At 47.0% G+C, this 23,450-nt stretch overlaps 3 protein-coding genes and 1 long non-coding RNA gene across 6 annotated transcripts in view; 3 read left to right on the forward strand and 1 right to left on the reverse strand.

Annotated features, from left to right (window-relative positions):
• The window catches only part of v (Tryptophan 2,3-dioxygenase vermilion), a 48,720-nt gene extending 44,135 nt beyond the window's left edge, over nt 1–4,585 (forward strand). For both annotated transcript variants that reach the window (XM_077662828.1, XM_077662829.1), the window contains exons 15-16: nt 1,237–1,330; nt 2,298–4,585. In XM_077662828.1, coding sequence (XP_077518954.1) covers nt 1,237–1,330; nt 2,298–2,487 — 284 coding nt within the window. In that variant the 3' untranslated portion in view covers nt 2,488–4,585. The remainder of the gene's footprint in view (nt 1–1,236; nt 1,331–2,297) is intronic.
• A 3,733-nt stretch (nt 4,586–8,318) lies between these two features.
• Nucleotides 8,319–14,187, forward strand: LOC144128980 (V-type proton ATPase 16 kDa proteolipid subunit c-like). The gene is made up of 3 exons (XM_077662831.1): nt 8,319–8,502; nt 9,915–10,098; nt 12,068–14,187. Exons 1-3 carry the CDS (start codon nt 8,430–8,432, stop codon nt 12,273–12,275), a joined length of 465 nt encoding a protein of 154 aa, XP_077518957.1. The 5' UTR covers nt 8,319–8,429; the 3' UTR covers nt 12,276–14,187.
• Nucleotides 12,686–17,602, reverse strand: LOC144128982 (uncharacterized). Of its 2 annotated transcripts, none has more exons than XR_013313844.1 (2): nt 17,467–17,602; nt 12,686–15,296 (listed from the first exon to the last, which is right to left on the reverse strand). It is a non-coding gene; the product is annotated as an uncharacterized LOC144128982 (long non-coding RNA). The 2 variants fall into 2 exon arrangements; XR_013313845.1 differs by lacking the exon at nt 17,467–17,602 and adding an exon at nt 16,957–17,224.
• On the forward strand, nt 17,507–22,824 carry LOC144128979 (uncharacterized). The gene is made up of 3 exons (XM_077662830.1): nt 17,507–18,566; nt 19,116–20,627; nt 20,712–22,824. The coding sequence occupies exons 1-3, from the start codon at nt 18,288–18,290 to the stop codon at nt 21,828–21,830; spliced, it is 2,910 nt and encodes a 969-aa protein (XP_077518956.1). The 5' UTR covers nt 17,507–18,287; the 3' UTR covers nt 21,831–22,824.
• The last annotated feature ends 626 nt before the right edge of the window (nt 22,825–23,450 follow it).

Below are 23,450 nucleotides of genomic sequence, written 5' to 3' on the forward strand. Positions count from 1 at the left end.
AGAAATGCAGTGTGACTTTTATGAAAGTAGAGTATTATAGTCGCGCTCTCAGAAGCTGTGCAGTCCGCCTTGAAGGCTCGAAAGCAGAAGCGATAGGCTGTGGCCGGTTATGAATTATAATGAGGAGCAACTATTAGCGCGCACCCATATATCAGATATATCGATCAGAAATGCAGTAATTATCATTCGCGGCCCGTAAATCTCTTTCATTATACGATAAAGTATGTGATAGCCTCCTATACCTAATACAGAAGCGCCTAATTTACGCATGGTGCAGCAGGATCGTAGTTTTACTTGTATGAGTCTTCACGCTGCACAACTATAAAGGTAGTGTGAAAAAGTGAGGAAATTCAGTATGGTAAATTATGGCAACAGCATATGCTGATTTCCGGCGAACGCCGCTTCACTTATATAACGCTGTGCAAATATGGTTTATGGGGGTTTGGCGTCCCAAAGCGACTCAGGCTATGAGAGACGCCGTAGTTGAAGGGCTCCGGAAATTTTGACTACCTGGGGGTCCTTTAATAACGTGCACTGACATCGCACAGTACACGGGCCTCTAGAATTTCGCCTCCATCGAAATTCGACCGCCGCGGCCGGGATCGAACCCGCGTGTTTCGGGTCAGCAGCCGAGCACCATAACCACTGAGCAACCGTTCAGTGGTTATGACACAACGAATCACGTAAGGTTTGCCTGTTGGTTTCATGCGAACGAGCTTCCAAAGCATGCACCTTTCGTTGTGTTCCATGCATCGAAATGAGCCTGACATGATAACATGGTGACAACCTTCTCCCGATGAATATCATGCTGCTTGTCATGCTGTCGAGACAAGTGTCGCATATGCCAAGTTTTGGGTCGTTGTACGAACACAACTTCATTTCATTGAGGTTGCCATGGCAATAGGCAGCCGCTACCTAGTAACCTGCGCATGGGAGGATGAAACTATTTCAGTGCTGAGCTTAGCTTTTCCAGAGAAACTTGTCCGCTTTTCTTTCCAGACGTCTACATTATTCGAGGGCTAATCAATCGACCCGTCGCTTCCACCACACCACGCTCCTCATCGGGACAGCATCTACAGACTTTTCTCATTATTTAAAAAAATAATTGAACATTGAACGCATTGGCGTCAATAAAAATACCTACTGCTCTGAACAGATTCATCATAGGAGTGCTTTTGTCACCTTATACGCATAGCCTCAAAAAACTGTTCATATTTGTCTTCGTCTTCTCTTCAGACAACCACGTTCAGATGGTCCAGCGCATGATCGGCTCGCAGCAGTTTGGCACAGGTGGTTCTTCTGGCTACCAGTACCTTCGGTCAACGCTCAGGTACGGGACTACGTGAACTGTGTCATGTGTGATGAGGCCATAAGAGGGCGGAAGACTGGCCACGCGTTCGCGTGTTCCCATTGTTATTGCGCCCCACTGTATTGCGGCGGAGAAATTAAACGCTCACGAGGCGATGAAAGAGAGAACGCAGAAGTATACTTCGACTGGTGAATATTAAAAATGACGAGCTCAGAAGTTGTGACACACAGAATCGTCGTCGCACGTCGATTCTTCGTCACTTACGATGTACTGTAACGAGCACGCTTAGCTAATGAAAACGGAGCGAACTCGGTCTATGATTATCTTCACACATTTCTTCTCCCAGTTCATGTGTGTTGCCGGCGACCACCTTCTCCTCTTTTAACTACTATACTCTCGTCACACCCCGCGTACATTATAATGCGCATCTGTCTATCATGTTCTTTTTTTATGAAAGTGTGTCGTCGGTCATAAAATTCTTCCATTGGCTGGAGGGTAGTGACGTCATCAGGCCGGAGGTGACGTCATTTTCGGTAAAGGCATCAACAGGTTCTAACGCTATCGCAGTGTGCTCCCGCTCAGTCACCTTTCCAAGAATCTTGTAGCAACAGATGATCCTTGACCAGCCTCCCAAGTTGGTTGCTTTGTCTGAATCAGCGGTCAAATAACTCCCAACTTTCTCTGCGCCCCTATGAGATTATTTGAAATTTTGATTTGAATACTTGTTCTGCTGCGGATGTATTTTGATGCGCCATTAGACCTTGCCGCATGTTTCTGAAGGCGTAGAGACCCGTAGCATACAGAGTGGGAAAAGGTCGTAGAGAAATAACTGTTGCAACTACTTCTGCAATTTTTTTGTGTGTGTGTATGTTCATGGGGAGCACTCAAGCTATAAAAACACACCTTGATTAACGATGAGGGGAGCGAGATTTTGTGCGGGTCTAAAGGTGACATATGTGTACACCTCTCTCGTTCTGTCATCACGCAGCGACCGGTACAAGGTGTTCCTGGACCTGTTCAACATGTCCACGTTCCTTATCCCCCGTTCATGCATCCCCAAGCTGACGACCACCATGAGTCGCAAGCTAAGCATGCACGAGCGAGAACCGCCCAGGGACGGAGCAGCCGAAGCCGCCGTCGCCATCACCGACCCGCACTTCCCCGAGAAGTTCCTCTAGGGGAAAAGAAAGGGAAATCCAAATGGGGAGGGGAGGGGGGTTAGAGGAAGGAAAAGGAAAAAATCTCTCTCTCGTGAAACTCTTCTTTCTTGGTACTGAATGACACAAATAAGCGCCCATTAACCCACCAAAAACCTGTACACCTAGGACCCGTTTAGTTGACTTTTTATACAAAGCAGGTTGGTACAGGAGGAAAATAGTACCGTGAACTCAAAGCAGGTATAGAATTAACATGGAACAGGTGCACTGGTACCGCGGTAGGGAAGCTCGGATCCTTTCCGAGTGATCGAGGCCGCTGGTAAGGACAAACAGCAGTGAGCAACCGGGAAAAGCAAGCTTCGAATCGTGCTGAATGATTAACCGTTAATCTACTCCGAGTCTCATCAGTGCTTGCAATGCAGCTCAGTAGCTGACTGGGAGCCCTTAGCCGGCTAGGCTGGACCGTGGCAGTGACACGCGGACGACCCTATGAAATATTTGTTGCTCACGCGCCAAGGGAGCTGCGCATCCGTCTACTGACGTAACTGCAGTACTCGGTATTATATACTCTACCAACGCCAAGCCGAGCTGGAGTCTCAGTGCAAGCGCATTCTTCGTTTCTCTCTGGCTCCGCTGCTGGCTGACTTCCCGCATAGGGAGGAGAGCTGCGTCTCTCGCACTCAGCCTAAAAAGCTTCTCCCTCTCCAGCCGACTGCGGTAGGCTTTATGTAAAAAGTCGTTTCCTCCTTGTCTAACCTCTTCCTTCTGACCTCTTCCCCCTGGAGCATCAACCACATCAACACCTAGAAAAAAAGAAAACACTGGCAAAGCCATTGGTCTGCATACAATGTTCAATATTCCTTTCTACCGAATGCGCGTCGCCAAACTGATAAGTATGCAGTGCGCTGAACGCCTCAGTGCGGTAAAAACTTAACCATAGCATAGAGCTGAGGCAACGACAGAAGCTATAGGACGATTACTTTTTGTGACACTCAAGAGCAGGAACTAGATGCTGGCGTAAAGAGGCGGCGCGAGATTGTCTTTTTCACTCGCCATTTGTAGCCTCGCTGTCGAGGCAGCATCACAGGGACCCACGAAAGACAAAGCATGAGTGGGAAGATTCTCTGCTCACATTTATCTCGCGACAACTTCGCTATAAAACGCTCGCAAAAATCTTAAGGACCGCCCTCGTCAAGGCCGTCTGAAGCACGGTCTGCACGCGCTTCATGCATCGCCACAATCACGTACAGCCTGTCAAATCTCTAGCTATAGTGTGCTCGACGACTGCCTTTTCTCCGCTCCTAGCCTTTACAAAAATTGTCTATAGACAGTCTATAGACTTCTTATAGCCTCTATCGCCTTCCCGTAGATATTTCTTTTTGTCTATCCATAGTCTATAGACAAAAGTCTAATAAAAGTGCATGGCCATAAATCTATAGATTGTCTATAGAATTTCTACAGGCTTAGTATTGTCTATAGACTAGTCTCTGGGGTTCGTCGATAGAGAGTCTATAGACTTTATAGACATAAGTCTATGGACAGTCTATAGACTGTCTAAAGAAATTTTTGTACGGGCTGCGCCGAAGCAAACTTGCGAAAAGATCAAGTCTGGCGTAAGCTGGCACGTCGCACAGCAAGTTAGAAGGAAGAGCCCATTCAGCAGTGTGACGCAGGATGTCCGGTGCTAACCAAAGCTGCACTGGAGAGGAAGGGGAAGAAGAGAGAGTGACGGCCTATATTATGTCACCGCGCAGCCCCAAGCGCGCTCGTCGAAGGGAAGTGGCGTATTCCGCAAACGACTGCAGGAATTAGGAACGCAGGCAAACCGGCTTATGCCACACATGGCGCTCGACAGCCGGCAAACGCGGTGTCAACAGCGGTGGCGCCGAAGCTACGTTATGCGCGTGGCGCTTACGCAACGATGGCAAAACGCGCAGCCAGCGAGCAGGATGTAGGTATGTACAGCTGCAGGGGCCGGCTATGGCGCAGTATGGTTTTTTTGTTCCTTGCCTATAGGATCGCTTGTATGTGCTGATGAATTCCTTCCTTCCATTTTCGATCAAAGGACACCGTATGTAGTTCGTAGGAATAATAAATGTTCGTTCTATTATTTGCACTCTTGACGTTGTCTTCTTCCTCACAGGTCACGCTGTGTTCACACATCCACGATGTCGTTGGTCGCAGTTGTTCCAACGGGGAACAGCTGGAAAGAGCTTGGCAGTCGCTCTATACCGTTTCTTTCTTTCTTTTTTTCCTTAGAGCAACAGACGCGGCAAGCGAAGATATAAAAAAAATAGCTCTTTTTGAAGGAACAAGCCTAACCGGTGATTTCATTTCCTATAGCCTCAGGAGCTATACAGCGTGTTCAACGCGGCTCGGGGCTTTGCGATTTCATTTCCTCTTTTTTCCTTTCCATTCTTCCTTTGTCTATTTCTTCCCTTCCTTCTTTCTTTATTTATCTTCCTTCCTTCCCTCCCCCTTTCCTTCCTTCTTTCTATCTTTTTCTTCCTTTCCTTCCTTCCACTCTTTCTTCGTTCCTTCTTCCGTTCAGTGTTGCTTTCTTTCTTCCCTTTCCATCCTTTTTCTTAAAGGGACCGTCTACTAACTTTTATCAACCATATTTCCTCTGCGACAGTCGAAAGATTCTTTTCCAAACAAGCGCACACCCGGCTGTGCGGTTAAGAAACATGGCAGTAGCATTCCGTGACAGTAATGAGCGTCACATTAACTGAGACACGTGGGTTTATTAAAACTACAGTTAAAAGCTATAAGGTGGTTTTAAAGAAAACATCAGTCCATTTGGGTAATGAGGCCAAACGCTGATATGTGCGCTAGCATGATGCGGTGATGGTGAGCAACCTGCCCACTGTATCAAGCGGCAGCCTATTTAATCGTGAGAAGCTGCTCGGGAAGAGCAACCTGTGTCGCCATCCAACCCAAGCAACCCAAGTCCCGCCGATGGTAACACCTGTCATAGAGCAACCTGGGTCGCCATCCAACCCAAGCAACCCAAGTCCCGCCGATGGTAACACCTGTCATAGAGCAACCTGGGTCGCCATCCAACCCAAGCAACCCAAGTCCCGCCGATGGTAACACCTGTCATAGAGCAACCTGGGTCGCCATCCAACCCAAGCAACCCAAGTCCCGCCGATGGTAACACCTGTCATAGAGCAACCTGGGTCGCCATCCAACCCAAGCAACCCAAGTCCCGCCGATGGTAACACCTGTCATAGAGCAACCTGGGTCGCCATCCAACCCAAGCAACCCAAGTCCCGCCGATGGTAACACCTGTCATAGAGCAACCTGGGTCGCCATCCAACCCAAGCAACCCAAGTCCCGCCGATGGTAACACCTGTCATAGAGCAACCTGGATCGCCATCCAACCCAAGCAACCCAAGTCCCGCCGATGGTAACACCTGTCATAGAGCAACCTGGATCGCCATCCAACCCAAGCAACCCAAGTCCCGCCGATGGTAACACCTGTCATAGAGCAACCTGGGTCGCCATCCAACCCAAGCAACCCAAGTCCCGCCGATGGTAACACCTGTCATAGCACCTGCCTTGTGCCACTGCGCCACTGCTCACCTGCCCACTGGGTGACTTACTTTCCAAGGTGTAGCCGTATTGCCACCCTATATACGCCATACCTTATGACCTCGACCGTACCAGAAGCTTGGAAGAACGCTAACATTATCTTAATTCGTAAGAAAGAAAACGCCAAGGGCTTGAAAAATTACAGGCTGATCAGCTTACTGTTCGTTGCCTAGAAAGTATTTACTAAGGTAATCGCTAATATAATCAGGACAACCTTAGACATTAATCAATCAAATGATCAGGCAAGCCTTCGTAAAGTATATTACACAATAGAACATATTCACACTATCAATCAGGTGACAGAGGAATGCGCAGAATATAACAAACCACTATATATAGCCTTCATTGATTACGGAAAACAATATGACTCAGTAGAAACCTCAGCAGTCATACAGGCATTGCGAAATCAGGGTGCAGAAGAGCCTTATGTCAAAATACTGGAAGATATATACGTATAGCAACTGCACAGCTACCATGGCCATCCATAAAGACAGCAATAAAATTCCAATAAGGAAGAGCGTCAGGCACCTCTCAGGTGACCTCTCTCAGCCGTCAGGTGACCTCTCTCAGCCATAACTAACTTACCACGGTGCACGACGGGTAAGTCGTGATGACATTGCAGAGTCACATGGCCTCTTTTAACCAATCAGCGTGGTCCCCGTGGTTCTCGAGAACGAGACCTCAAATGCTGTCGCAATAATCAATCCTCATCATCAGCCTGACTACGCCCACTGCAGGGCAGAGGCCTCTCCCATGTCTCTCCAATTAACCCGGTCCTTTGCCAGCTGCGGCCACCGTATCCCAGCAAACTTCTCATCCGCACACCTAACTTTCTCGTTAACCTAACTTGTCGTTAGCCCGCGTTTTTTCCCTCATCCACTCTGCCCGCACATTCCATTAACCTCCCAACAAGTTCTAATAGTACTTTTTAATCTCCCGAACGGAAATAAACTGTACTCCTCGCCCAAGCTGTAAACCATCAACTTGGCCAACAGGTGCACGCAAAATCAGTTTTCGTTTGTGACGTACCATGGACATTTTCCTCATTGTTGAGTTGGTTTCTCCGCAATGCACTTCTGCACAACTAAACGTGTCATTGGCCAGAAGCCATAAAAAGATGAAAAGCTGGTTACGCTCAAAAGTGCCCATACATGTCCTTAGTGAAACCATGTGGACATTTTCTGCGTCTAAAAACGCGTGGACAGCGGTTACATTTCGTGCTTGGAAAACTGCCTGTCGTGCCAGTAGTTGGGCACCGTGCATTGCGGAGAAATTAACTTAGCAAGGGCTGAGTTGAGTTGGGTTGGGTTTAGTGGCGCATAAGCATCCAAGGCCATTATGTGCTAAGCACAGGGTCTAGAAAATTGTTTTGTGCAGGGTTTTATAAGGAAAAGTAAGACAACGGTGCTTTAAAGAGCCTGCAAGTTATTTAGTTCTACCCAGTAAAGATAAAGGACCAAATTTCTAGAAATGGGTTATGGTATAGCTTATCAAGGAAAAGCGCCGGCGGTTCACAGCGGTGTAGCTGACCACACAGCAATCATTGCAAAATCGCGTCCGATTCCTCGTAAACATTAAAAGACTTCAAAGACAAATTTAAGTGCGTTCACTTTTTTATGGTTTTAAGTCTGTTTGTTTTGTTGTTGTTTTTTTTTAGTGTGCGGTCAGGCGCGCTTGTCGCTAGGTTATCTCCACACGCATATGTAGTCATGTTGGTGCCTCAGAAAACAGGACGCGTGAAGGAGTTATAGTCGTTCGTAGCCATAGAGCTAATATATTATTGTATGGAACTTGGCTGCAACTTTCTTGCAAAGTTTGAATTCAAACCATCGCTGAAGATGGCGAAATGGTTTTTGTTTCATCCAAAAAGAATGACGAATGAGCTTGCCGGGCAGAAAAATAAAGCTACATTGTGTCAAACGATCTTTATGGCGGACAGCTATTGTGCTTCAAAGTTTTCTCGACAACACTTTAATTTCTAAGCTAAGCTTTTCGGATCGCGGCACACGTTCTTTTTTATCTTCTCACTGTAATAAAGGCCCCTGCGATCTGTGAGCGCAACAAGAACGTGGTAATTTTCGGTTTCGGTTTCGTTTTAGTGCGCGAATTTTGCTTCTCAGTCCGATTGCAACAAGCATCAGTTTAACGTCAGTAATTACGTCATCACATTTTGTGTCTGATAACCAATCACGACTTCAATATGTGCTGTGTTTTCCGGTTCCGGCAGGAGTTTTTTGTCACGTGATAAAAAGAGGGGCTATCGGCCATTACTCGGCGAGACGTAAGCTCGCAGCTGGCAGTGGTTGGTGTACGATCAAGATTTTCGCCGCTAGCAAGTTCTCGCTCAGAAGTTTTCCAGGAAAATAACAATGGCCGACAAGGAACCGCTGTACACCCCATTCTTCGGCGTCATGGGAGCCGTCGCAGCGATGGCATTTAGCGGTAAAGTACAACCCTCATCCTTGCTACTTTCGGTGCTCCTGCTGCAGTCGATCCGCTGAGCGGCCAGTGCCCCTAGGCCTAAGTCAGTGGAGTAGGGACTTTTAAGCCGGCCGGAGGCATCTAATGGGAGTTATAGCGCTTTCAGCGTCATTGCTGCTAGTTATGGAGCCACTACTGCGATGCATAACGATCAATTTCAATTTTGGCTTAGCCTTCGACAGTCGAGAATAATCATTCGCTCCGGGCTTGAAACACTGCCAGTTGTATTACTCCGGTTTGCGGATGACAAATATGGCCAAAGTTTAATGCCTTTTGCGGTATTGCTTCGTTCTGAGGCCCCGTACCATCAACGCCCTAGTAGCGTCCGGTACTGGATGCCGGGGCCACATTTTGGAGCGGGGTTGTCCGCCCGCCTCCGCATCGCCGGTAATAATGAGTCGAGTGTGCTGGGCTCACTGACTCCCCTTCTGAGTAATCGTTCGGAGGGAGGGGCATTCTCGATGCCCGGTCTATCCTTGCTATCTGCTGTATTTCAGAAGACTGCCCATCTTTGTTGTTTTTCGTCTGCTTTCTGCAGCATTTGCAGCAGCGGCTGCAAAAAGTGCTTCCGAGCACCGGTCTCGTGACCGCGCATGCCGAGATTCCGTGGCAGGCAGATAACGCGCCGCCGTAAAAATTGTAACTGCGTCCAGTGCTGGCGTGTATAATCTTCCCGCACCCACCAGAATTCATGATAACGCTGACCGTAGGACCATTTTCGTGCCGTACGAGTTTCGCGAGAATTTTGCAGCAGTGTGGGTAGGGAGGGGGAGGGGGGGGGGGGGGGGGCGTAACCTTTCTAAAGTCACGCGCTTGCCCCGCGAAAGGTGTGTTGGATCGCAGTCCCGATGCTTCACGCTTCAGCAACGTTTCCTGTTGGCGATAACCTGGCAGAATGCGCGTTTGGCTGTAGCTTCGGACAGGGTTACCAGCGCAGCTGCGTTCGGGAACATGGCCTGGAAAGAGGCTGCCTTGTATGAAGCGCGAGCCGCGTTCATACAGTCACGTGAGGAGCCGGCACCGGCGGCCGCTCATCTGCTGCGCTCTTGTAATCAAGTGCTTCGTAAATGAGTGCGGCCGCATGAGTAAAAAAAAAAAGATATTTAAGCCGTTCTTATCCTGCGGTGGTTCCTTCATCATTCTTCCCTTGCCTTTCTTTCAGCTGCCCAGTGGAGGCTTGTGTGCTCGCGCTTCCGATCTAGCCGAATGCTGCCCTTCCTTTTCTTAGTGGACAGTCAAGATTTAGTTAACACAGCTGCTACTGGCTGTAATTTTTCTGGAACGAGACTAGCGACATGTTCTGGTTTTGTGCGGTATAATGCATCTAGGCATTCGGCGCCCTTTACACAAATTTGCCTTTTCCTTTTTTTCAGCGCTGGGAGCTGCCTATGGCACAGCAAAATCTGGCACAGGCATTGCAGCCATGTCTGTGATGCGACCAGAGCTCATCATGAAGTCCATTATTCCCGTAGTCATGGCAGGTATCATTGCCATCTATGGCCTCGTCGTCGCTGTACTTATCTCCAGTACCATCAAGCCAGACTACAAATTATTTTCGTAAGTGACTTTAGTTTTGTTGCCATGACACCAGTTGCTGACATGATAGCTCTGCTTGCTGTTGTTTAATCGTCAATTTTACATCTACAGTGAACTTCGAACAGTTTTGCTTGGAGTTAAAAGCACTGGCACTGTGTGGTAAAACGCATGCGTCTAAAGACTCGGCTTTAAAGTGATGGCATGGCACTCTAAAAGCACACCAACTGGAAGGGGAATGCATTGTCTGCTTATTGTCCACAGCAGTCTTTTGTGTGAGGCTAATTCAGGCTGACAGGATGTTTTACTTATTCTCGTATGAAAACGCGTGTTAGTTTATATGCACTAAAATACTCACATTTGCATTTTTGCTTTCACCTATGCGAGTAGGTTATGTTGGTACGAAGAATCGTCCCCAATGCTGAATGTTTACCAACTGATTGCATCACCACTAGAGTTATAGTTGATAGTATTTTCATTTCATTTGTATAATCTGCCTGCACACTATTATCCGTCGTGCACACAAATTTGCAGGCAGCGGCGCAGGTTGTGAAAAAAGTCAAGGCTGTCAGGTTCACTGCAGCAATTGTGAGGGCCTTGTTTTCTACTTTTGGGGTACCTTTCATTGGGGTCAGGAGTGCAGCTCTCTTTATTGGTCTGTGGTGCTTGGAATCTGGAATTACTCCCAAGGATTGGCCTCCTAAGTAAAGGCAGTTCTTGTAACACAAGACATGTAGCTGGAATAAGTTTGTGCAGCTTGTGAAACATATGACAGGTTCAGATAGCTGTCAAGAAAGTTGTCGAGGGCAGGTTTCTAGGAAAACAATGAGATGTGAGAGCATACATATGAATGTAATTGCCTGCCGCGGTGGCTCAGTGGTCATGGCGCTCGATGGCTGACCCGAAAAACGAGAGTTCGATCCTGGCCGCGGCGGTCGAATTTCGATGGAGGCGAAATTCCAGAGGCTTGTGTACTGTGCGATGTCAGTGCACATTAAAGAACTTCAGGTGGTCGAAATTCCGGGGCCCTTCACTACGGCGTCCCTCATAGCCTGAGCCACTTTGGGACTCCATAAACCAGTCTAAACAAGTTCCTAACTTGTGTGGTGGTCTTGTTTTGTGCTGATCTAAGTTGCAGTAAGTCCCAGTGCTGCATCTGCGGTGACATTCTGAATTAAGTAGTTTCATAAAAATTCCACATTTTTACCTCGGCTCATGTGCACTGATTTGTACTAGTAGTCTGCATTTGTTAGCGCAGGGGCTTTGTACAACGAAAGTGGAAAGGTCTTTTTTCCTTACTGCAGTGAGCTTGTCAGCTGCTGTGGCATCTGCACATTAATCTACTTCTTGGGACGTCTCCAATCATTGCTGAACTCTTGTTTCACACGTTTCAAAGCAGAATGTTTGCTGTGGCCGATTTTTTTTAGTGCAGTGCCAGTCTCAAAATGTCACATTAGATAATTGTCGCTTTTCATTTGGAGAAGTAAGGTCGCATTAAAAGCACCAAAATTAATGGAAAGCTTAAGTCCTGGTGTTACCAGCTGGCTTCTTTGTGTTGGCAAACCTTTTCATCCTAGAATGTGGTCAAAAGTACTCTTATAATGTACTACTGGGGACAAGTTTCCAGGACGGGAGTTCTAGGAAAAACGTTTATTGCAGCACCACCTCTCTACCCAGTCGCCTGATAAGGAGCATTTAGACCTTTAATGCCTCATACAGTATCAAGCGACTGGGTAGCAAAGTGGAGCTGCAGTAAACATTTTTCCTAGAAATCTCGTCCTGGAAACATTTGTCCCCACTTTCCCTACAGCCTTGATGTGCTACCTGGTGTAGAGACGTACACTCAAGGAGCGCAGTTTCAAACTGTGCACATTTAATTCCACGGTCTGTGCATTGAGAGCAAGCGAATTCACTGTTTTACTTCAGAAGCCTTGGTGGCTGTTCGGTACATGGTTGCTTTATAAACAATATGACTTGAATACTCATGCTGCAGTGCATTCCTGCATCTGGGAGCCGGACTGAGCGTAGGACTGAGTGGATTGGCTGCTGGCTTCGCCATCGGCATTGTGGGGGATGCCGGCGTACGTGGTACAGCGCAGCAGCCCCGGCTGTTTGTCGGCATGATTCTGATCCTCATTTTCGCAGAAGTGCTCGGGTTGTACGGTCTCATTGTGGCCCTGATCATGTACTCCCGCGGTTGAGCACTTCCCTCGTTACAGGCTCCACCCATTGTTCCTCCTCTCACCCCTCCTGCTACGCCCCCGCTTTACCTCCCCTCCCCTCCTGGTCCTACTTCGTGTTGTGAGTGGCGTCCTCACCCTGCCCGCTGGCTAAGAAGGAATGGGAGAGTCGGAGGTCCGATTGCTTCACTGCTTCTTCTGGTGATGTAGCATCCCTTCGTCCCATTGTCCAGGCATGTAACGGAACCCCCTCCGTCACTTTCTTCCGTTCCTTTTCACACCTTTCCCTGAAGTGTTGTGCACTGCAGGTTGCACTCGTCAGTGTATTTATTGATGTTAACGAAACTGTTTTTTTCTTGTTTCGTTTGGTCCTTTACAGACACCTGTTTTTATTGAATGCTTCCTGCATGTGCATATTGTTTTTGCTCATATTTTTTCTACAGTTTCTGAACTTGTTAGCTTTACTGTCTGAAGTCTGCAAACATGACCTTTCTGTCGGCACATCTTCGCTTGCGCATGCTGGATGTCGAGCAAATGGATATGCAGAGCTCACTTGTGGATTGCTGGTCAGTCATTGTCTGCTCCGTTATATTGAAACTTGGTTGCTGCTTTCTTTTGGCAACCGTCTGCTGCATCTGGCTGTTTGGGTGCGGACATTCCAAAGAGAGCTAGCCCAACTTTTATGCCCTGTCCATCCATTTGTTGCGTTTTAATTTCTCCTATTGTGATGCTGCATGCCCTGTTACCGGTTTTCTTTTATAGCTACTGCTTTACAGAACAATCTTGTACCGCCGGCAGCAACATTGCCAGCAGCCATGCCTTGCGTCGTCAGAATGCACTGAGCGTAGTAGAATCAGTGTGGGCAAGATGGTGTTAATGGGAGGAAGCACAGCATGGCGAGGCATTATAGCCTGCTTCCACAGCTTGGATCCCAGTTCCGGCTGCAACAGCTCGAGCATCGGTCAGCTCACGGCTGAAGTAGACATGGTTCATTATTTTATCTTGTAGGCACTCCAGTCTCGTGGTAACACTAGCAGGAGCCAGGAGCGTATTTTGCAAATGCAGCTTGAAAATATGTCCTCAGGGGGAATGTGAGAAGGCACTTTTATGTCCATTTGTTTGCATGTGGAATGCCGGACAGCTGCAGGCCATTCTGTTGGGTTTTTTTTATAGAGGGTTTCCATTCAAGCGCAGTGATCAACCATGCATAAGCATGCCCGCCAAGCAAATCCTCGGAAGTCAGTTGGGCTTTACCTCTGCCTGTCTACCCCAACTACCTGGCGCCAAAAACGTTGCAAACACAGGTTCTGCAGATCACACACTTGATGTGTACGTGGCTGAAGTGGGGGCATTCCCATTTTTGCACGTCTAGGATTCTCTCTATATCAACTGCCACTGGTTCGCAATGTGGGGTTTGAATGAGTTGTTGTGCGCTAGAATTGTTGGAACGAGTCTCTACTTATGTCCGTTGCATAATGAGCATGTGCCCTCCTGTTTCTCTGCTGCCATGGGTGCTGCAACAGTGCTGAGAACACTAGTGCCAGTGTGTTGCACTGATACATGTAAACCGTATGGCACCACCTGCGCACATGCTTATTGATATAGATGTCTACATTATGACTGTAACCAGCTTTCTCTGTGTAAATACATTGGTAGTAAGTACTGTGATCTGGTGAGCGCATGTATGTTTAATCCAGCTGTAAGCGGAAACTTCATCTAGGTATTGTCCTGCATTAGGAATGGCATCTGTTGACATGTTTTTGAAGACTATTTGTTTTTCTTAAGGTTCTCTGTTGGCAGGTGGTATGAAGTGGGTTCGATTCCCTGTAATATAGTAGTGGTGTATGTGTATGTATGTATATATGTGTCATATACATACTTCTTTTGTGGTTATTTTTTTTTCAAAGAATAAAGATTTTTTTGTTTGAATCCAGATGGTGCAGATTTTTCTCAGCCTTGTTAAACTGCTTGAATAGCAGTTGTATTGGCAACTAATAAGGCAGTCTGTGCATATTGCACCCTTTTAGCCGAAGGCAAGGACAAAGGCCGGATGGAGATAGTGATTATATCACTTATTCTTGCTTGCTTTCTGGCACTTGATCCAATATGGTATTTATGCTTGTCCTGTGCACCTTTTGCCTGAAACAGGTACCATTCATAACTAATGGAAGTATAAAAAGTGCAACAAGTTGGGACAAAGCTTCTGAAACAAGCAGTCTCAATTAAAAGTAATGGGAATCGAAGAAAACGCTCGCTGTCAAAAAAAAAAAAATACCTTAGAAAATTCTGTTGCAGGTTGGTTCGCACAGCAGTGCTTGCACATGTCGCACAAGTGAACGATCTGAAGCCTCGGGCCTTGTTCCATCCAGACCAAGGCTTCAGGCAATTGCCTTACAGGCCCCAAAGGAATACATCCGCATTAGTCCCAGTGTCGCTAGAAGCATAATCATGGAAGCTAAACCCATGCTTTTGCAGCCTATGATTAAGGTAGCATACAATCGGTTCTATGTGCTTTTTTGCAAGTGAAAGGTATGAAAAATTATGCCTTCAGCACCTTTGCACCTTCAATCTATGTCTAGTTCAGTATCCTTCGTATTCTTTTTCATCGGTGGAAGGTAGAAAAAATTATTGCTTCAGCACCTTCACACACTTCAACGTTTAATTATGTACCTTTGATCTCTTCTGCCATGGGGCAGCATAAATGAGACTTGTTAGATGCTTAAAAAGATCACCGATAGAGCTGATGTGCAACTGCCATTAAGAACAAGCTTCAACATTCCTGCACATGGGAGGGAGTGGGGCGCAGGGTTTATTCCGTATTGTTCCCTGCTACCCAGAAGACAAAAACAGGTGCTACCATCAACCTTGGCCTCCTGCCTTGTGGAGAGACCAGTGCACACCAATGGCATACCGTACATGAGACCCTAGAGCTGTGCAATGACTGGACAGTTTGGCAGGAGCTCACCTAACCAAGCATTTGAGTCTGCGAAGGATGGCCACGATGTTTGATTCCATCTGTCACTGGTTTACGTGCTCAGGAATCTGAAAATAAAAACCCAGACAATCAACAGACAGTGCCTTTTGCTAAAACTGCTTGTTGATGTTATTAAACATCTTGTCAACCAAAACTGTTGCAATTTACTGTGGAGGTCTGGTGTACTATAAGTCGCTTCTTCCTTCTAGCAGTTGCCTTAAAACCTTGACGATTCAGGTAAAATTTAACCCAAAAGCACATAATGCCAACTGTGCTTAGGTTCAACATTCCGTGCATTTTGCTAATTGTTCCGACAGCAGTGTAGCAATGTGTTGCCTCCAGATTTCCAGCATGCTAGATAGTGTGCAGGGATTGAAAATGTGCTTAAATAATGCACTATTCCATTGCAGTACATCTGGTACATCTTGCCATTATCAATTGAGGCAACACAGATACCATTTCCGTCCCTGCTAACTCGAGGGAAGGTTGTTCGTGTGCTTTTTTGGGGTCTTGAGCTACTGAAAATAATTTCAAAGTTTATGAAAGTCGAAGGCCACCGATGAGCACAACGTTCATAAAATAGCAAAAGCACTCGTATGTTGTTCCAATTGAACATCCAACATATTCCTTGCAAATGCCGGTAAGTACGTCAAAAAGGCAGAGAGTATGCTTGAGGGGTACCTTCGCTCATGCGTAACCCCCCACCTGCCACCCCCCACCCCCCCGCCCTCTTTTTCTCTTCCACTGCCGCCTTTTTTTTAAACAGGGAAGAGCACCCTGACTTTGTCTAGCACAGTCCACGCTTTGTTTTTTTCCTTGCCGCGGCCAAAAACAACCAGAATAGGTAAGGGAGCAGAAGACTCCATGATAATCATTACATTTTAACCATTGTGCCTTATTTTTTGTAACGTTCTGTCGAATATGCACTCCTACTCTTGCACGACGAGCAGGCTAGCCAAGTACTGTTTCCTAGATGCATTAGTGTGACCGCAAAATATTCCCTTTGAAGGAGGAATTCACTATTCGCATAGTTGTGCAGGCTTTGCTGAAGATGTATATTTTACAGCTCTTGTTTCTACTAATAGGAACTTATTCATTTTGTTCACAATGCATTTTCAATTGAATTTTTTAAAGAAAAAATTGGAGGACGCTTAAGCTTCACCTTTAAGAGTAGAACGTGACAGCGTGTTGCGGCCCTGCCAGGGAGTCCACGGAATGCCATCGCCCGTTCGGCGCGACGCCTTGTCCGTTGGAAACATCATTTTCTTTCAATTGTTTCAATTAATTGATCAATTACACACTTCAAATTTTCTAATTACCATCATCAAGCATTGGCTTTCTCATTCTGAGCATTTTGACACCTTTGAACCCCCTTTTCTCATTTCTTTAATTAATTAATTACAATGATTTCATTAACTCATCGCCTATCATACGCCAATCAATCACTAGAACCACAAACTACCATGATACGATTTTTTTTTTTTTTACGCAGCCCTCGATTATTCCCGACACGCGGTGCCGATTACTACTACGCCGACTGCTTTTCGACCGAACGAGCTGTATACACTGTAGCGTAAAACAGCACCAAATTCGACTTTTCTGCAAAATCTGTGAGCGAAAGCTATAGCATTTATGGACATAACAGTATTTTGTAGCACGCGGTCGTATTCGACGCGTCTTTGAAAAGCCCGCGCAAACACGAATGGCTAGACAGCTGTGGCTACGTACCTTTCTGACTTTGAGGTTGTTGCATCTAGTAAACGTTGCCTCTACGTTGTTGAGAATTATTGCCTTTCCTCGGCCGTTGTGTTATATCAGCGCCACCGCTGGTTTTCTGCCCAGAGCCCGCATTGCGACGATCATTCGCACATGGAACCGTAGAACTAACCTCAAACTTTTCAGTAGTCTGTTGGTAGTTCATTCGAAACACTTCCGCTTTTGTAAAAAGCAGAGCAATTCGTAAATAAAGCACACAAGACCACCAAGACGCCCAAAACATATCCTAAAGATGTTGAAATGGATAGTTAGACGAGCATCGTTATCGAAACGGGTGATGCAGACGCCATAACGCTAGATATTCTTATTTAGGTATATTTTTAACCAATCTATCAAACTTACAAGTGTGGTCGAGAAATTTAAGATATCTAAATTTAAATAAGAATCTCAGTTCTAAATTCTCTAAAACTAGATGTTATTTCCTGACATCTGGCGGAGAAAGAGTAAAGCGAATGCGCTCACCTGCCTGCCCTCTGGAAAGTGCGTGGCGAAGCTTAGTGATCTCGTTTTCTTTTCGTTCCGACGGGCGGATTTCAAGTTTTGCGGCCCAGGCCCAGCCTGTTTGCGAAACGCGAAAGGGTCCAACATTTCCGCGAAGTTCTTCGGAGGCAGGTTCGTGCACTGTGTCAAGAGGACGACACATCTTCAGCAGTCGGGATCGTTTCCGCGGCTTTTCTCGTTCTCGCGGTCCGACGGCGTGACTGGAGGTGCCATCAAGGCGGCAGTGTGCGTGTGTCTGTGCGTAGTCGAAAACAAAAGCAACGAAAACATGGCCGTGCCGTCCCGTCGGCGGAGGTGCCGAGGAGGTCAGAGCAGAGATGTTCCTTTGTGATCTGGGCCGACGCGAAATGACTTGAACGAACTTCGGTCGCGGGATGAGCCCGAGCTTCGCGCAGTACAGTTTTGTCGGTGATGTGGACCGTTGGGAGCGAAGATGTGCTGGAATGCTGCGGCAACGGAGCCCCCGTAGTGGGCAACGCGAGCTGAGGGAAGCCAGCGTTCGTCATAGGCGATGTCCCTTCTTGTGCAGCAACCTCTGGCGTGGATCTGGTGGAAGTGAGGATTTCGTGAACCCGATATCTGGTGGAAGTGGCTGAGTTCTCGCTTTCGCACTACTGGGAGCGCCGCACAGGCTTCGCTTGTGGCAAACATCCTGTGTGTGGTCCACGAACATTCTCAGTGTGGAGCGCGAGAGAAGGTGCGTAGCAGACGATGGCAGGTTCGCTCCTGATGCGCTCAGACGACAGCTTGGTGTGAACGTACTTAGCTGGTGCGAATCGAACATGAGGGGCGATGTGCTGCCGCCCAAGCGGCAGGCTGTGGTCGATCGTTTGCGGCGACGGATTGAGCTCTACCGCCGACACCACAACGCCGTGCTCCCGCGCCAGGGGCAGGCCAACAGTGCCGTCTCCGAAGACCAGCGACAGGAAACGCTCTTGCTCAAGCAGCGCTACTTGGAGTCCAAGGCGAAGAAAGCCAAGAAGAGCGAGCACAAGACGCTGAAAGACACATCTGGAGCGGCAGCCACATCGTCCGCGGATTCGCACAAGAACCACCTTCAGGTAAGGTTTGGCCTCGTACGTTGCGAGTTTGTCACGGAGATTTAGTTAGCTACCGTAGTGGACGTTTCAAGACGCAGTCATTCCGGATATTCCAAGTGCATCTGATATTACCACCATGCAGTGTCATTAAACTCGTAAATCCTCACTCATGGTTCGCGTGCGACCATGTGTTCACGCGCGCTGGTGCCGAGACTGTAGTGCCCTAGCATATCAACGCCCTGAGTGCCAGCGATTTTAACATTAATGCGTCCATTTCAACGTCCCAGCGAGAAATTTGATTGAAACGTATCGATATTTTGGGGCATTTTTGTCATTTGTGATATTTGGCATCATTAAAACAACAGAAGGTCATAGTTTAAGGTTTTTGTGTGCTGTGTTGTATCGTTAACATATATCTGCTATCATGTTGATAGTTACAAAAGCCTGTGCATTTGTTAAAAGAGAGAAGGAAGGATATACATGGAGGTTGAGGGAGATAAAAACCAAGAACTTGCTTCACGCGAACCGTGAGTGCAGTTTTACCATCACGTGTTTTGCATGTTATCGCAGAAGGCCAACAAGAGGACTGCTGGAAGCATGGAGGCATCCCTTGAATCAACAACTGATGCTGGACAGTTGGATGTAAAGGACCACCGGCTCAGCAAAATGGCTCGCACAAGCAGCTCTACTTCAGATAAGCAAGGACTTAAGCAGCAGCAGATGAGCCTGGACTCGCAGAAAATGCAGAATATCCCCGGCTTTGAATGCATAAAGCAATCATCCACTGGTCCTGCTATTGCACCCAAGTCACCAGGGGCTGCAGGCGCCAGCCACAATTCATCTTTTGTGCTGTGTAATGTGAAGAAAGAATGTGATACTTTCGGGTATTGTGGTCAAGCTAATGACTGTGCGCGCTCCCAAGAAACTGCCACTTCATCTGCAGCACCTCGAAGTGAAAACACAGATGCGGGAGAGAAGTTTCTTGATGTGTTTCCAAATCTGGGCCTACCTGAAGATTCCTCTGAAATTTGGGTCGACAACCCCGAGATATTGCGGCACCTCATTGATGATATCACGAATCCATCTGACCTGATGACAGATTTTAACTTCAACTACAGCATGGAAGGCATAAAGGACACTGAAAACTTGGAAACGCTGAAAACCGAAGGTGTCAGCGTTGCTTCCATAAATGACAAGAAAAGTAGGCAGCAGCAGACTGGATTTGCTGGAAGTGAATCGTTTGTAGTGACAAGTCAAGCATCCCAGCAGATGCTGGTATCGGCATTCGAGCAAAGACCTACAAACGCCTTGGACAGCCTTGCAACAAATACAGCGTGCTTGCCCCAGCAGAACTTTTCCCCAAGCAACCCACGTCCCAGCCAGTTTTCCGCATCAAACATGAGCAGCCTGGACTTCAAACTTTCAGAACCAAGTCCTGCAGCACAGACGCTGAAACAAATGGCTGAGCAGCACCAGCAGCATAAGCAAGGCCACGACAAACACTCTATGGGTTTGGGTGTTCCTCGCCCAAGCTTTTCCCCGGGAGACAGTTTTGATGTTTCATTAGCAGCTTCTCGCAGTGCAATTTTCAGCACCTCTGAGAATTCACTTAACCCTTCTAAGGTGATGCAGACGTCAGCCATGTTCCCCAATGTGGGCTTTGGAAGTCAAGCTCTGACGACAACAATTCAGTCCAATTTCCGGACTGATGGTGCAGTGAGGTCCGGGAGTAGCTTACCAGGAGTTGTGTTTGGCAAAGCTAATGGTGCTCAAAACCCGTATGTGGTTCAGAACAATCCTGTTGATGCAACTAGACGCCAGGCTGTCTCTCAGATGCCCTTGCGGCTTCAGGAACAGCAGAAGTGTGCACCTAAAGGAACGCAGTACAGCAATAGCAGCATTGATGAGAAAACTGCATTTGTCAACAACTTCAAGGCAAGCTTAGCACAGTTCAATGAAGTGAACAATGCCCCATCGCCTCCCCTCGTGAAAAGCCCATCACAGTTCTCGAAACAAATGTCATCTTCCATGAACTCACAAGCATCCATCATGATGGGGCCATCTAACCATGGTGCAATTCAGGTAAGTTGTTTTTGTTCTCTCATTTTGACTAGTCGTAATCCCAAAGGTTGAAGTGCATTGAAATTGTTTTCTTTCTATACGTAGGCGAATGCACTGCAGCAACAGCAGCAAAGTGTAAAAGACACAAAGGAGATTTCGCCATTGAACATATCATCAAACCCATCTTACGCAGAAGCCCTGGCATTTTCAAGTGGGAACCCACGAGGCATAAACCGGAGTAATATTGGACCACTAACTCATTTCCAGACACAGCAGCAACCGCAGCAGCAGCAGACACAAATCCAGCAGCACAGAGAAAAGCCCGGCTTTGCCTCAGTGCAGTTCATGGAAGCTAGCCAGCTTTCCCAACCTCCAACTTCATCACCAGCGGACATTCAGAGCCACCAGCTTCAGTATAGCCAGAGCAAGAACTCAGTAGCCCCATCGCGTCATCTGCAGCAATATGCAGCGCGGGTCCAAAACTCAATGGCCTTGCAAGGACTGCAACCACAGGGACCACCAAGGGCCACACGGCCCACTGTACAAGCAGCAGGTGGCCAGCTGCCTGCTCACTCACCACAGTTCGTGCACCGCATGGCCGCAATGCAACCAGCCAACCTAAATTCAGTGCAGTTCCAAAACCCTGGCTCATTAAGCTTTAATGCTTCTAGAATGTCACTGCCCGTTAGGGCTACTTCTCCGCAGCAGGTGTCAGGGGCTATAAGGCATTCTATCTCTGCGCCACCAGTCAGCGCTGTTCAAAAGCCCTTGTACACAAATGCTCTCATGAGGCCACAACGCCCAGCAGACTTTGCAGCACCACAGCGTGACTGGAAATGTGCCATGGGACAGGGCCAGGCATTGCAGCAGCAACAGCAGCAGGTCTGCTTTCAGCCACAGACATCACAGACACAGAACAGGGTTGCCTTTGGAACACTGTCTCAAGGTTCAGCGCCTCGACCCCCACCATTCCAGCCACCGCAACTGAGCATGCCGCAGCAGCAAGCCACAACATCAGCACTGCCACCGCTGCCTCAGCTGCAGATTCCACCACGTAGCACAGCACCGCAGACAAGCACTTTTTCACCTTCGTTCACATCAAGTATCTCGGACTTTAACCTCGAGTTTTTGGAGAGCATCGAGAATAGTGACTCAGATCTGCTGAACTTTGACCCTGTCAACTCTAATTTTGGAATACTCGACGACGTGCTTGGAGGGAAGTGAAAGGTGCATGTCAGCATCTTGAGACACTGACTCATGTTTTTACATAATGTACACTGCACATTTTGCATGTCTTTTTGTAAACAACTCAGATGATTTTACTTACTCCACATACTCTCAACCTTGTGAGCATAACAGTGCAGTATGTTAACAGAAGGCATTGGTTTACACTTCATTGAGCAAGTATGTGCTGTTTTTCCAGTATGGAAACAAGCAGCACTTTGGTTTTATTCCAATGGCACCCTTTTGTGTGCCACATGACTGCCTGTAAATAATGGGGTTTTTACTGTAGTATACTTATATATATGTACATCTATATATATATTATATATATACATATATGTATACCTGTGTTCTTGTTTTATACATCGGAAACAAAAGTTGTTGCCAAATCTTGTAAAAGCTGCAGAGCTAGCCTTTACAGTCAATTATGCAATTTTCAAAATAAAAGTGAGGCTTGCCTTATCTTTACAGAATACATTGCACTTTTGTATGCCTTCAGTACACTGACGTCATTCATTTTCTATTTTGGCTATATTGCATGCATGTGAGCATTGACCTCAGTGCCAATGAAAATGCAGTGACATCTCTGCTGTGATTTTTCTTTTCAGACTGTGCATGATCATTCACAGTACAGCATGGGTCAGGGATCAAAACTACCCTTGTAGATTCCCACTACTGATAATGGTAATGCATTGGAGAAAGCTTGCGGAGATAAAACACTGAACTGCCACCTCACTCTTGAGTGTAATAGCCCCTATATTTTTTTGCATTCAGATTTCTTAGCCTATTTAACATCAGGAATCATAAAAATATGTTGGATAAAACACAAAAGATAAACTTTCAACAAATCCATCTTTGCACTGCCCACCAAAAGGGGCTGGTTAGCACAGTAGTCTTCTCAGCAGGTCTTAAAGTCCCCTGATCACCTTCTCGTCGAATACTTTGTCGTACTAGAATGGATTGAGGCACTGTCCTATGCTTCCACAAAAATTTCCTGTAATAACTTTATAAGGGATTTATACCTGCTGCAATTGGAATTTTGCCATGCTTTTTACCGTATGCTCTCCAAAGCAGTTTCTCTCATATGCCGGTGTAGCTACCTTCCGCAAGTAAACTTTCCCTTTCTCCTCCTTTATATGGAGGCAAAAGCTACATCAGATGTGTGCATCGTGCTTGTGGTTCCCGCTGTGCAACTGCGGGCCGACACCTGCCGTGCTGTGCACAAATGGGATATCACAGTGGTGCTTTTGTGAGCAGCAAATCGTAAGTAGTGGATTTAGAATGCACTCTTTGCAGGGGCCGTGTGCAATAAAGTCGCACCACACGCGAAAAAGGGGCGAACGAAGTTAAAGGAGTTTAGACACCTTGGTGACATGTTTACTTCCATACAATGATGCAGAAGACACTAGAGGCTTTAATCACCATGTCGTATTCACCTACGACAGCTAAATAATTTTTCTGTCATGCTGTTTCGGTTTCAACAGCCGCATTTTGACTGACTTCAAAGTGTGCTTGTAGGTCGCATGAGGCATGAAAAAACTGCAGTATAATCGCTGCTTCTACACTCATCGTCATTCTGGATCTTGAGGCAGGCTAGATTCAGCATTGTAGTGAGTTGAA

This window comes from Amblyomma americanum, chromosome 4 (genome assembly GCF_052857255.1).
Source record: "Amblyomma americanum isolate KBUSLIRL-KWMA chromosome 4, ASM5285725v1, whole genome shotgun sequence".
NCBI lineage: Eukaryota > Metazoa > Arthropoda > Arachnida > Ixodida > Ixodidae > Amblyomma > Amblyomma americanum.